This window comes from Dipteris shenzhenensis, chromosome 26 (assembly GCF_047967505.1).
Source record: "Dipteris shenzhenensis isolate YYH24624 ecotype China chromosome 26, Dip_SZ_1.0, whole genome shotgun sequence".
Taxonomy (NCBI): domain Eukaryota; kingdom Viridiplantae; phylum Streptophyta; class Polypodiopsida; order Gleicheniales; family Dipteridaceae; genus Dipteris; species Dipteris shenzhenensis.
The window spans coordinates 32,395,746-32,409,413 of NC_141621.1; the positions used below are offsets into that span (position 1 = coordinate 32,395,746).

A 13,668-nucleotide genomic window follows, 5' to 3' on the forward strand; every position below is an offset into this window, starting at 1 on the left:
ATATTGTAATTCAGATTGAGGTTGGGATTGAGATTGAGGTTCAGATCGAGATTGTAAATTTGACCAAGATTGAGATTTCCATATCTAGAAAAGGGTTTATATCGCATGATATCTTAGAGGTAAAGAAGGGGTTTGGGTGGTGCTTCATATTTCACAATTTGTCCGATTGGAGAATTCATTCTTCTTGTAACTAACTGTATCAAATAAAGCTTCGATCCTTTATTCTTTCCTATTTTCAAACTCTGTAGAAATTGGAATTTCAGTGCATTTTGCTGTCTCGCATGATCTCAGTCCTCAACGGAGTTGCTGTTGGGATCGAATTCAAGGACAAGAGTGGGATCACTTGGTATAAGGGGTCATCTCCATCAAAGGAGTTTCAAATTACTTATTAAATATTGAAGTTTATGGATAGATCTTGGGATCTGGAAATGATCCCACTGAATGTAAACTCAGTAAAGCATACTTTTGGCATGTTCAAAAAGTTCTTAAAATGAAGAATTTCTTGGATCTCAAAAATCCCAAGCTATTTGTATGGTGGAAATCACAAGGTGTACGTGAACTACACAGGAGAAGATCTGTCCTTTGAGAAGAGAATCTTTGGTTCTCTTTATTTTGGCCTTTGGTCGCACGAGATTGAGATTGAGATCGAAATCATAATCCATATTGTAATTCTGATTGAGATTGAGATTCTACCTCCAATTCGATATCTAGCAAGGTTTTATACTCCCACGAGATCTCGAAGGAGAGGGGTTGGGGAGTACTCCATGTTTCCTGATTTGTCCGATGGAAAGAATTAATCCTACAAAGCATTCATCCTCAAATTACTCATCACAGTTTGAAGTTTGTGGATAAAACTTGGGATTAAAGTAGTGTTTTCTTGCTGAAATCATCATGCTTTTGAAAAGAAATGCAATGTGGGATCTAGCAAAAGAAATATGTAGAAAAGCTATTTTGAAAAGTGTATGGTTTACAACGTACTAATTATACGTGAATGAATGATTAAGCAATGTTGGAGAAAGTGAAAGGAAGAAGGCTGAAAATTGAATCTTTAAGAAAGCATGTGGCATGGGCATTGCTTCAAGGTTTCAAAAAAAAGAATAGATTATGATTATGAAGCCTCTCTCGGGAGTTCTTGCACTTAAGGAGTCGAAGAGGCTAATATTATAGGCCAGGCTTTGAGGTTTGGGAAAAAAGGATAGGCTATGATTCTCAAGCCTCTCTTGAAGTGCTCAAAGAAGATAACATTAGCTCCTAATGCTTGTCACCTAATCTCACCATTTGTTTGCTCACCTAGACTCCCCATTAGTCCATTCTAAGAGCCCTAATTTTTATTCCATTTTCCTTGCATAACCTAAAGGGAGAGGCATTTACTTTTGTGGAAAAGTGTTAGAATATGAAGCCAAGTTGAGTCAGCTTGGTGTGTTCTAGATTGAGTTCTATTCTAGTGTGTCCTATGGATGCCACGTGTCATATTGGGAGTTATCCTATATGCATAGGTGTTCATATGTGTGTGTGTGCTCTTATATAAGAGCTGTCCTTGTCTAGTGTCAAATCAATCAAGTATCAAGGTACAAGCTCTTTGGTCTACATGTGAGTACTCTCCTATTGTTCAATGCTCTAGTCATTTCATTTCCATTTCATTATGTCTCCTTTTGAGTATCACTTCCTCTCTCCCTAGCCTACCCTCTCTCTCTCCCTCTCTCCACCATGTTCCTTCATGTGGTATTAGAGCCACCTCTCTTACCTTTCCTCTTCCCTTCTCCTAGCTCAACCTAGAGGATGAGGGAGACCCTGAAATGGAAGCTACCCTCTCCCTCCAAGGTAGAGCTGCCCTCCCCTTTCCTTAGCCTCTCCATTGAAGTCCGATGCTGCTCTTGCCCACCATCACTTTGATCTTGTACTGGAACCGCCTCTTCAGCGATTGCTGCAACTTCTCTTTGCTCGTCCAACCTTCTGGAGAGCTTTTGGATGAGTTTCATCGTGAGAATCACCTGCTGAAACAAGAAAATAGCTTTTCAATTGGGTGCTTTTGATCAACTCCAAATTTTCTTGCATATTTGCAGTCACTACAGCAGGGCGCCTCGTCTTGGTGCAAAAGCCCCTTTAAAATCAGCTCCCATCCTCAAAACCAATGCTGATATTGCCAAAACCACCTCTGGTTTTAGGGTTCCAACCATCTTTTTTGACGTTTTCTACTTCAGAAATGGTCGCCCTACTGAGGAGAAGCTTATACAATACTCACAGAAAGTTTCCAGGTTCATTTCGTACTGAAGTCTGCTGTGATTTTTGACCTAAAAATCGATTTTTGTAATTTTAGCCCAGATTTCAGTTTTTTTTGGAGATTTTGGCATATTTAGCCTCTGATGCACTAGGGCTTACAGTTCTGCATGCTTCTGAGAAAATATCAGAAACCCTAATTTCAAAATTAGGGCTTTTCTGACTCTTTGATTCCTACATTTGTATTCCAGCCTCCTCTATGTAAAACTCTTGAGGCTTGCCAAGAAATATTGTAAAATCGTCTCTATTTTGTAACATTTGTTCAGGGACATCGTAAAATCAAGTGACGTTACTCGACATTTGTAACTCCTTCCGGCACATTGAGAGTCATGACATGATCTCCCTTGGTAGCTGCTCTTATGGCCTTCATCGACACATCATTCAAAGGCATTCTCACCTGGTTCTTCACCAACATACCTCTTTGCATCAGGATGTGCACACTCTTGTGCGGTAGCTACTTCGGGCTCATGGGTTCTCTACCCTTGCTATGCATAAAATGAATGAAATCTTTTATATTTTTTATATGTTTGAGTTAAAGGTTCTCTGCCTTGAGTAGTCCCTCTAAAATGAATGTTTGGAGCATCAATAAGGGTCCTCTTCTAGACCTCTGAGTTGTTCATGCATCCATGCTGAGACATGAGCCTCTGAGTCATGTTTGGGACGTAAAGCCATGTGAGCGCTCAGTCCGACCTCTGAACCATGCTCAGACCTCAGCCTCTGAGTTGGCATGGGAGCCATGTCTAGTTCAGACATTGCACAGTTTAGTAGTCCTGTCACTGTCATGTCCTATCCTTGGTTCCATTCCAGTAGTCTCTCACCTTGCCTTCATGGGGGGATGTTAGAATATGAAGCCAAGTTGAGTCAGTTTGGTGTGTTCTAGATTAAGTTCTAGTCTAGTGTGTCCTATGGATGCCACGTGTCATATTGGGAGTTATCCCATATGCATAGGTGTTCATATGTGTGTGTGTGCTCTTATATAAGAGCTGTCCTTGTCTAGTGTCAAATCAATCAAGTATCAAGGTACAAGCATTTTGCTCTACATGTGAGTACTCTCCTTTTGTTCATTGCTCTAGTCATTTCATTTCCATTTCATTATGTCTCCTTTTGAGTATCACTTCCTCTCTCCCTAGCCTACCCTCTCTCTCTCTCCCTCTCTCCACCATGTTCCTTCAAAAAGTATGTAATATGACGTCACGTTGTAATTACAAAAGTTTTGATCCGCAATTCTCATGCACCACTACATGTTGCATGGTATGGCACCACGATAGGCACTGTCTGCTGCATCTACTGCTGCAAAGACCTTCCCTACTGCTGTGTGCTCTTCATAGGCTTAGGCTTTGGTAGCTTCTCAAGGATGATCTCATACTTCCCTAAATGCTCACTTCTATGCACCCATATTTTCTCTCCTAATGGCTGTAGGTATGTACATTAGTGGCCCACAGCCCCTCCACCATGTGCATTCTGTCCCAGCCCATCTGCCACTACAAGGACTCATGGATGTGAAAATATAAGCCCTTATGTCTGCCCTTTACCAAGGTTTATTTCCAGTCTTATGTGATGGCCTCATTGGCCCATGAGGTAATCAAACTACGGATGCTTTGTGGCTTCCCAAGTGGCAGCCGCTGCCCACATGGAATCCTCTCTCAGTTTCCCCCTCGTAAAGGTCTGCTGGCTCCACTTTGTCCTTCCTCATACGGAGGTTCACGGGGGGGGAGTTGACTCAATAAACCCCTGTGGCCAATACCCACTTTCTCAAAGAGAAGCTCCATCAGCAATGCAGAAATAGGCAGAGGCATTATCATCGTCATCAAGTCCAAGTTCCTCACCTCCTATACGTCTTGTTCTACATCATACATGAACATTTCGAACCAAGCTAGAACATTGGTACAATCACAGCACCACATGCTATTGGCACTGCCAATCCAAGCATGAACACACCTAAGTATTACAAACAGGTCCATCCATTCATCTACCCCAAAAGCTTGGAGATGTCACCTACCTTGATTTGCTATTTTTCTTGTCATGACAACCAGCCAAGTACCTCCATGAAGTATCCTTCCTAAAGTATCCACCAGACTAGCAACTTGTTGTATCTGTAGGACAATGACATGGATATGTAGGACATAGAATAGTTTTCATTATTTTTCTATGTACTAGTGCCTGGGTATAAATACCAGTGCGTGTACTTTCATTACATACTAAGTACAACTAAGTTAATTGCTCTCCTATGTACGTGTTGCACTCACCTCTCGGTATTGCACCTACATTAGGTATCATAGCATTGGTTTCTCTACAGAGGTGGATTGTATCACCATTGTGGGGAAAAAGAACAACCTATGTGAGTACCCAAAGCAACGAGGGAGCTTACTTCAAGGGATCGGCAGTGGCGGACTGCTCCTGTGGACAAGAGTCGGGGGTGTGCTATTCCAAATTCAAGCTTTAATTTGACGATGCAATGTTGCAAGATGGGCTGAAGGCGCAGGTGGATGGTTGCTCGCACGGTCGGCTGAAGTTTGAAGGGGCACGCGTGGTCTTAGGCTAAAGTTTGCAAATGGTAGATTGTTGACAGTTCTCTTGGTACACATCAGGTTTGGCCATGTAGAAACAAAATAAATCTGATAAGAATATTGGATTGGCCCGCCTTATTGTTGCATTATCAGTCAAGAGTGTCAGAGAATAGGAGGGAATGAATCACTCAAACCTCCACCCAAGATCTCTCCAACTCTTACACACACTCAACTCAAATAGATGATCACAGATGCAATAAACACTCACTCAGAAATAACTTGGACAGAGAGAGAGAGAGAGTATATTCATCCACCGGATGGTGGGCAGAAAAAACAGCTCATAGGGAGCAATACAAAATACAGCAAAGTGCTGGAGAATACTGAAGGACTCTTTCTCTCACAAACTACTCCAGAACTGAGTGCACAACACAACCTTGGAAGGAGGCTTTCAGTCTTGCACTGGATGCTGGAAACAATGAAGGAGTGGGCCTTTTATAGGAACTCCCCAGGCCCCTTGAGTTTTTTTTTTTCAAGAAAGAGACTTCTATTAAGTAAGAGAAAAAACCCGCGAGAGCAAGCTCAAAGCGGAATACATCATGAAATCATGAGGATAAACAAAAAACCCCCTCAGAGTGAGGTGGAAAACAACCAAGGCTGAGGCTGAAAGTGCCACCTCAACCCTGTAGTAGTCTCAAAGAAGAAAGGAGAATCCTTCCATTCCCTGAAGAAAGAAGCCCTCCTAGCTGAGGCTGCACGGGAGTCTCCCTGCATACCCATCCATACGGCCATCAAAGTATGTACGGTGTCTGTCCAGATATTAGCCAATGTGTGCGAGGGATGAACCTGAGTACCCTCCAAAGCCTCTGTGCATCTGGCTCTCCAGATATGCCAGGATGCTATGATCGCTAGAATCTCCCAAGAAGTATCCACAGAGGCATGTACAGCTGTAAAAGGAAGGTGTGGTACCACATCCAACGAACAGGACTCAGTCTGATGACGTCGAACCGAAATGGCCCGAGAGGAGTCAAATCTCTCATAGAATACCTGAGGCCCTGTAAGAGAAAGCCAAGCCACTGAGCCCCATGTCATAAAGAATGGGGAGTGGGCAAAGTGACTGAAAATCCTAGCTACCCCCATCCAAATCATCCTCGCCTGTCCGCAATCCCATAAGCAATGCTGAATAGTCTCCGAAGCAGAGAGGTAGCGAGGGCAAGTAGGGTTGGCTGGACCTCCAAAGGTTCACTGCAATCCCACCATGGATAGAGAGCCAAAAGAAGATAGTGATCTTTCTATTCCTGTGGGATTTCCAGAGTCTCCTCCAGAAGCAACTCTGCAGATCCGCAGTGATATCAAATGTCTCCCAATGAGGAACTCTGGAAGGTCTCCAACCTCTACTACTGAGCTGAAATCTCCTGGCATTACTGACCGTGTAACGAAAGAAGGGGATGCTCTTCTCTCGATGCCCTGCGTCAATCCACTCCCACTCTCCGGCGTCCCACTGCAAACACCTGATGGGAACTCCCCCATAGAGCTAGAGCCTCCAAGACCCGGTGGAGAGTAGCCGGGGGTCTGGGTCTAGGAACCACTCTGAATCTGATCCCTGCACCAAAAGACCTACAACCCTGATAGGTTGAAAAGCAGACTCAAGCAAGATGTCCTATGTGGACCTGAGCAATTTGCCACCATCCTGGACACTAAAAACTAAAGCATCCTCCTGTGCATCTCGAAAGGCCAAAACCTGAAGCGGAACACCGCCTCTCATAAAAGTACCTGCCCAAGTGGAGGAAATGAGTGGCATATCATCTGTGTCTACCCAAACCTCTGGAAGGGCTGCCTCAATCTGCAAGATCCTCCTTGCACTCCCTCTGCGATGTCCTGTCGACCTTGATTTGGTCTCCTCTGGAAGTCTGCAGAAAGCTTTCCAAGACCCCATAGATGATGCAGGTCCCCTCTCCCACCTGGACCACTGCATGTAGAGTGAGGCACCCAATGGTCTGCTATGATCATCTAAAATACTGTCATTCCACATGATGGGTTACCTATCAATCTCTTCACGAGAGGAAGGAGGAATCCTTCGAAGAGTGCTTCTGAAACTGGCCTAAGCTTTCAGAATGGCAACCATGAGAGGGGACGAAGGTGATCTGAGGTGTGCTGTGGTGAAGATCCACCTAACACTACTCATCCTGAAGAAGGTGTGCACCTTTGTATGCTGCTAATAAGAAAGTCCTTCCACGGTTCCTACCCTGGCATAAGTCCCCGCACCACCATCTTGCAAAGTAAAGCTCTGCACTGTAAATCTGGATCAATAATATTGAGACCCGCTTCCTGTGTAGGGAGGATGAGGGTCTCCCAAGCCACCTTGGCTAAGGCATCTGCTGTGCCATCAAGCCCACTCCAAAGAAAATTTCTGATCGGTCTTCTGAGCTGAATGATGCAGTCCCTAGAATGGCACCAGCATGAACAAACAAACCAGGCCGTGGCCAAGAGGACCTGGTTGACCACCACAACTCTAGAGGCAAGATCCAACTTGGCTGAGCTCCAAAAAAGAAGCTTTCTCCTGATGCTCTCCAAAACGGGAGCAAACTGCTGCATGGAAGAAATATCCAAGCCGACCTGGCAGCCCAAATACCTGATAGGCACACCCTTCTGAACCCAAGTGAATCCTATGTCAAGCCCCCAAACTGGAGTGTCCTCATCACTGATCCAAAAGCCATTGGATTTATGCCAATTTATCTGCGCCCCTGCTGCCAAGCAAAATAAATCCAATGCTGTTCTGAAAGAAGTGAGCGTCTGTGGAGTGGCATCCAAGTAAACTGCTGTGTCATCTGCCAACTCACTGTCAAGTAGCTCCTCTTCCCTTCTGATGGGAAGTCTCAACCCAAAGATGTCAGCTTGAGATCTAACATAGATACTCATAGCTTCGGCCATGAACAAAAAAAGGAAAGGAGCAAGGGGGCATCCTTGACGGACTGATCTCGAAATCTGAAATCTCTCACCCCTTACCCCACCAATAAGTACCTGGCTGTGGGCTGATCTATACAAAGAGGAAACACCTCTGATCCAAGCATCAGTAAAGCCAAAGCGTAGAAGGGTGCCCTCCAAAAAACCCCAATCTACTCTTTCATAAGCTTTCTCAAAATCCAAAAGTAGAATGGCTAGATTCTGGCCACTCTGCATGGCCCACTCTGAAGCTTCCTAGAAAGAGAAAATGTTATCAAAAATGCTTTTGCCATGCACAAATCCCGTCTGAGTGTCATGAATAAGATCAGGGAGAAGGGGCTGCAATCGGAGGCTGATTGCCTTGGCCAGAATCTTGTAATAAGTCCCCAGAAGTGTGATAGGCCTCCACTGGGACACTAAATTTCTGCAACCTCCTTTCGGGATAAGGTGCCTCCAATCATATCCCAAAATGCAATGAAAAAAGACGGGGTGAGGCCATCCGAACCTAGGCACTTGACCTTGTGAAGGGCTGAAAGTGCAGTCCTGAACTCTGTGTTGGTGAAAGGTGCATCGAGCAAAACATGCATACCCGGATTCACCAACACAGGGATGCTCTGCCAAATAGCCTGTCTAGCATCCTCTCTATCATGTGTCTCAGGATCAGCAGTAAGAAGGGTGGCATAGAAATCTGAAGCTATGCGTAAGACATCATCAGGCTCTATCTGTAAAACCCCATGTGAGTCAATAAGCTGGGATACACTCTCTCTACTATGTCTAGGGCCAAGAGTAGAGAAAAAGTGTTTATTGACTCTACCACCCATCTGAATCCAGAAGGACTCCCGTGCATGAAAGGCATACTCTGCTCCTCTGATCAAGCAATATCTGCTGATGAGCCCTTGCTGCAGCAAGGCGCTCCTGAATCCAAGCATCTGAAGGCCGTTTCTGCTCTTCCCTTTGCAAAGCTGCCAACTGCTGGCGAACACCAATCTCACGTCTGAGAATATCTCGTCTCCTGGTACAAGCAACTGAGCGGTAGAAGTCGCTAATACCAAAAAGGGCAGCAGCTACATGTGATGGATATGGCTGCCCACCCTGGACATGAGAAACCCATATCTGTAGGGCTGCCTCTATAAGGTCCTCCTCTGTGTAAAAGGCATCTAGAATCCTGATGCTGGCAGACCGGCCTCTCAAGTGAGGCTCTGAGATAGCCAGCACAGTAGGAAAGTGGTATGAAGTGGAAACCCTAGCAGCAATGTATCCCAATCCACCTCTGTCTAGTGCCCAATCATCTACATAGAATCTGTCAATGCGTGCATGAATAGGCATCTGCTGCCTCCTGTTCGACCAAGAGAACAGGAGGGACTGTGGCTGAATAAGAAAGGCATTGTCCAACCAAGTATCTCTGCCACAGAAGTGAAAAAGGAAGGCATCCCAAGCTGCTCTCTCCAAAGAGTGAAGTCCGCCTTCTCTACCCCCTTTTTTGTCTGACGGTAACTCAACCATGTTAAAGTCACCTCCAATCACCCATGAATCCGCAATGGGGGCCCAGGAGAGCAAATCCTTCCACATAAGGACACGTTCCCCTCTAATGTTGGAGACATACAGGTTAAGGAAACCAACCTTACACCCTCCAATCAAAAGAATAATCCACTCAGCTCTAGAGGGAATAATGACTCCGTGTCCAACAACTAAGGGGAGAACCGACTGCAAAACTGAAATAGAAGTGCCCCCCCTGGTGCCCAAGGCAGGCGACCAAAAAGTATGGCCAGACAACTTGCCTGACTTGGCACAATCTCTAGAATCCAATTTGTGCTCTTGAAGAAATAAGATATCAATGGAACCCCCAGTAACACCTAGATGAAGCTGATCCCGAATCAGCTGTCTATGGCGGCGATGTGGGACGCCACCTAGGCCTCATATGTTCCAACTAATAATCCTCATCGACGGGAGGATGTAGAGTGGAACACCTTACCCGACCTAGTGGCGGAAACAAACCCCTCAACACGGGAAGACCTCCTGCTTGAGGAGGGAGGAATGGAACCAAGTGGCGGAAAATCAACAGGGGAAAGAACCCTGCCACCTGAAGAAGAAGCCCTGTCAACAAGAAACCCAATCACTGGCTCCCCAAAAGTAGCAGGCACAAACTCCTCCTCTAGGAAATCTGAACCATCTGCCAGGGCTGAAAATGAGTTCCTATGAAGCAAGCCAGACACCGGAGTGTGAAGGATCTCTTCTGAGGGAAGAGGATCAATAGTGTAAACCATCCCCTTCCCCCTATCCAAGGAAGGAAGTGAAGACTGCTCTCTATCCTGTGTCTGCCCAGTCGCAGAGACCTCTACTGCCTCAAGAAGAGCGTCTGGCACCGCTGGTTCTAGGGAAGTCGGGGAGGAGGTCGAAGCTTCACTGTCTCGGACTGTGCGAGGTGAGATTGGAGGGACAGCTCGAGGTGAAGCAGAGTCCACTAATGTACCCTCGTGAACTGAAGGAGGGATCTGCACATGTGCCGGAACCCATTGGAGAGTGTCGTGTGCCCCTGAGGTAGGTGGGGGTCGAGGAGCAGGTGATGGACCTGTACCACCCCCCTGTCGAGGCCGAGGAGCAGGTGCTGGATCTGTACCATCACCATCTTGAGGAGGACCGCCATGCAAAGGCCGAGGAGCAGGTGCTGGACCTGTATACCACCCCTCTGTCGAGGCCAAGGAGCAAGTGCTAGACTTGTACCACCCCCCTATCAGGCCATGGGGCGGTAGCTGTACCAGAGGGCTTCTTGGGCCTTTTCTTCTTCCTGGGGCAATCCCTGGCAAAGTGTCCAATGGTCCTGAAAATCCTGCATTGGTCCTGTCTGCCTGAAATCTCTACTCTCTGGCGAAAAAAGGAACCATCCGGGCGCTGGATCATAACATGGTCCATCTTGAGGTTAGGATCCTTACAAAGGACCCTAACTCTAGGTACCCCATCAGCCTTGGTTGCCTCTGCTGCAGTCAGTGGCAACCCAGGGAGGGGTGGGATCTCAGCAACCGCGCCAAAATGCTCCCCAATAACAGAAAGAAGTCGATGGTAAACCTGGGGAGGCTCGGGAAATCTGATGAAAAGCGAAAAGATTTTCTTATCTGCCTCCACTAGGTCGAAACCAATATGAAAGGCTTCAAAGAAGATCTTCCTGTGTCCCAAGTGTAAAAACTCAGCTTTGAGCACAGTGCTCGCAGCCTCTGGAGTGTCAAAAACAACCTGGAAAAAACCTCGTCCCAGAAGACGAACATCTAACAATCGTGGAGTGAGGTATGGGGGGAGAGCCGCAAGCATCCAGCCTCTAGCTTGGGATCTGGAGGGGTGAGACTCGAAGATGCGTGCTAGCAACGTGGTAGAGCATTCAATCTCTACATCCTTCTTGAGCTGCTGCAACTCGTCTTTAGAAAAGGTAATAGTTTTCACGGCCGGTGGAGGTGGAGTAGGATTGGCTGACGGAGTATCCATTGCCAATCGAGGTGAGGAGGCCGACTCTAACAATTTGGAGGCTCCTTCCGCTCCAAAAAATGCTGCAGGAGATAGGGGGGTAGAAAACAGGGAAAGGAGGTGAGGAGGGAGCGGGGGAAGGGGCGAGGAGGGGAGGGGTAGAGGGGAGAGGCTTAGAGGCTGAAGGGGAGGGGGCAGGCTGAGAGGGAGGGAGGGGGCAGGCTAGGGAGAGGAGAGGGAGAGGAAGGAGAGGCAGGAAGGAGGCGGACTGAGGGGCAGGGAGGGGGCGGGCTGAGAGGAGAGGGAGAGGAGGGAGAGGAGGGGGAGGAAGGGGGTGGCAGCAGGCTGAGAGGGAGAGGAGAGGGAGAGGAAGGAGAGGGAGGGGCAGGGAGGGGCGGGCTGAGAGGAAGGGAGGGGGCGGCGCAGGCTAAGAGGAAGAGGAGAGGGAGAGGCGGAGAGGCAGGGAGGGGGCGGCACAGGCTGAGAGGGAGAGGAGAGGGAGAGGAAGGGGTGGGCTGAGAGGCAGGGAGGGGGTGGAGGCGCAAGCTGAGAGGGGGAGGAGAGGGAGCGGGCTGAAGGGAAGGGGGCGGGCTGAAGGGGGAGGAGGAGAAGGGAGGGAGGGGCTGAGGGAGGGGGAGGGGCTGAGGGCAAGGGAGAGAGGGAGGGACGGGCTGAGGGAGAGGGTGCAACAAGGGAGCGGGGAGAAGCAGCAGCTCAGCACTGCCTTTGGGATTGTAGACGAGCAGAGCCCCTTGAGTTGACCGAATCCTCCATCTGAAATCTCTTCATAAGTTCTCTTCAATATTTCTCCTGTGAAATAAAGATCCTGTCTTTGACCTGCTTTACTTCTATCCCAAGGAAGTAGTGTAATAACCCAAGGTCAGTCATCTCAAACTCAGACATGAGTAGCTCCTTGACCTGCGAAATCTTCTTGACATGGTCACCTGTCAAGATAAGATCATCAACATAGAGGATGAGTACCAATCGCAGCCCCTTCTCAATGAACAAGTAAAGGTTTGCCTCAGAAGGACTCCGACTTAGCCCTATCTTCTGAAAGAAGACATCAATCCTTTGGTACCAAGCTCTGGGGGCCTGTTTCAGCCCGTATAATGCCTTTTTCAACCTGCAGACCTTTAATGGGGACCCTGGATCTTGGAAGCCCGATGGGCCACTGGAATTGGGTAGCAAGGGCAATCACTGTCCGGATAGTAACCATGCGAGCTGTGGGAGAAAGAGTTTCATCAAAATCCATGCCTTTAGTTTGAGCAAAACCTTTGACCACTAACCTTGCTTTATACTTATCCAAGCTGCCGTCTGATTTGTATTTAAGTTTGTATACCCACTTAGTGCCGATGACTTTCCATCGCGGGGGCTAGGCCATTAAGTCCCAGGTATCGTTCTTCAGGATAGCATCCATCTCTGCCTGCATGGCAGCCTGCCATTCTGGATTGTCCTTCGCCTCCTCGAAGGTCCTTGGCTCATCAAGCTGAGCCACCAATGCAAAATTCATGGATGGGGTCTTTTGAAGACGTTGGGACTGACGCAATCCGGAACTGCTACTCTCAAGTAATTCGGTGACCCGAGAGTCTTCCAATATCCGTAAGTACCATTGGGGCAACCTCTTCTGCTTTTTGGAACATCCTGCTCTTCCTCAGTATCTTGTGGAACATCAGCTTCCGATTTTGCCACCTCTTAGATGGTCAACTTGGGGCGGGGTGGGTTTGGGGGTTGAACAATCTCCTCCTCCTCAATCTGAGGCTCCTCCCGGGGTTCAGATTCCTTTTTCTCGAAGACAACATCCCGACTGATAAGGATCTGCTTCTTTACTGGGTCGAAGAGTCGATAGGCCTTGGATTCTTCGCTATACCCAACAAAGATACATTTTCTGCTCCGGGAATCAAGCTTGGTCATGTCTTCCTTGTGCACATGCACCCATGCGTTAGAACCAAAAATGCGAAGATGAGTGATAGAGGGCTTCTTACCATAAAATGCCTCATATGGAGTCTTGTCCTTGATGGCCTTCATCTTGGTCCTGTTGAGAATGTGTATGGCTGTATTGATAGCTTCACTCCAATAGGCTTTAGAAAGGTTCCTCCCTTGGAGCATAGCAAGCCCTGTCTCTGTGGTGGTTCTATGCTTCCTCTCGGCTACCCCGTTTTGCTGAGAAGTATGTGCTGTGGTGAGTTGCCGCTCAATCCCATGATTGCGACAAAATGTGTTGAACTCATTTGAGGTGAATTCTCCCCCCCTGTCTGTGCAGAACGTCTTGACATCCTCCCCTGTCTCCTTTTCAACTCTGGCCTTCCAGTCCTTAAACTTCTTAAAAGCCTGTGACTTTTTAGCCAAACAATATACCCTGGTCATTCTACTGAAATCATCCACAAAGAGAAGTGAGTACCTGGATCCTGCCCACGATGCTGTAGACATTGGGCCACAAATGTCGGCATGAACCAACTCAAGTGGTTTATTGGCCCGAAACGAGGCCTCTTGT

At 47.4% G+C, this 13,668-nt stretch overlaps 1 protein-coding gene across 2 annotated transcripts in view; it reads left to right on the top strand.

Moving 5' to 3' along the window:
* Window positions 1-1,554: 1,554 nt before the first annotated feature.
* The window catches only part of LOC147884970 (cAMP-dependent protein kinase regulatory subunit-like), a 45,089-nt gene continuing 32,975 nt past the window's right edge, over window positions 1,555-13,668 (top strand). Inside the window, exons 1-2 of one of the 2 annotated variants that reach the window (XM_087397938.1) lie at window positions 1,690-2,255; window positions 2,544-2,727. In XM_087397938.1, the coding sequence (XP_087254064.1) occupies window positions 2,637-2,727 (91 nt within the window). In that variant the 5' untranslated portion in view covers window positions 1,690-2,255; window positions 2,544-2,636. Of the gene's footprint in view, window positions 1,591-1,689; window positions 2,256-2,543; window positions 2,728-13,668 lie in introns of those variants that run through there. The other variant, XM_087397939.1, reaches the window with a different exon arrangement.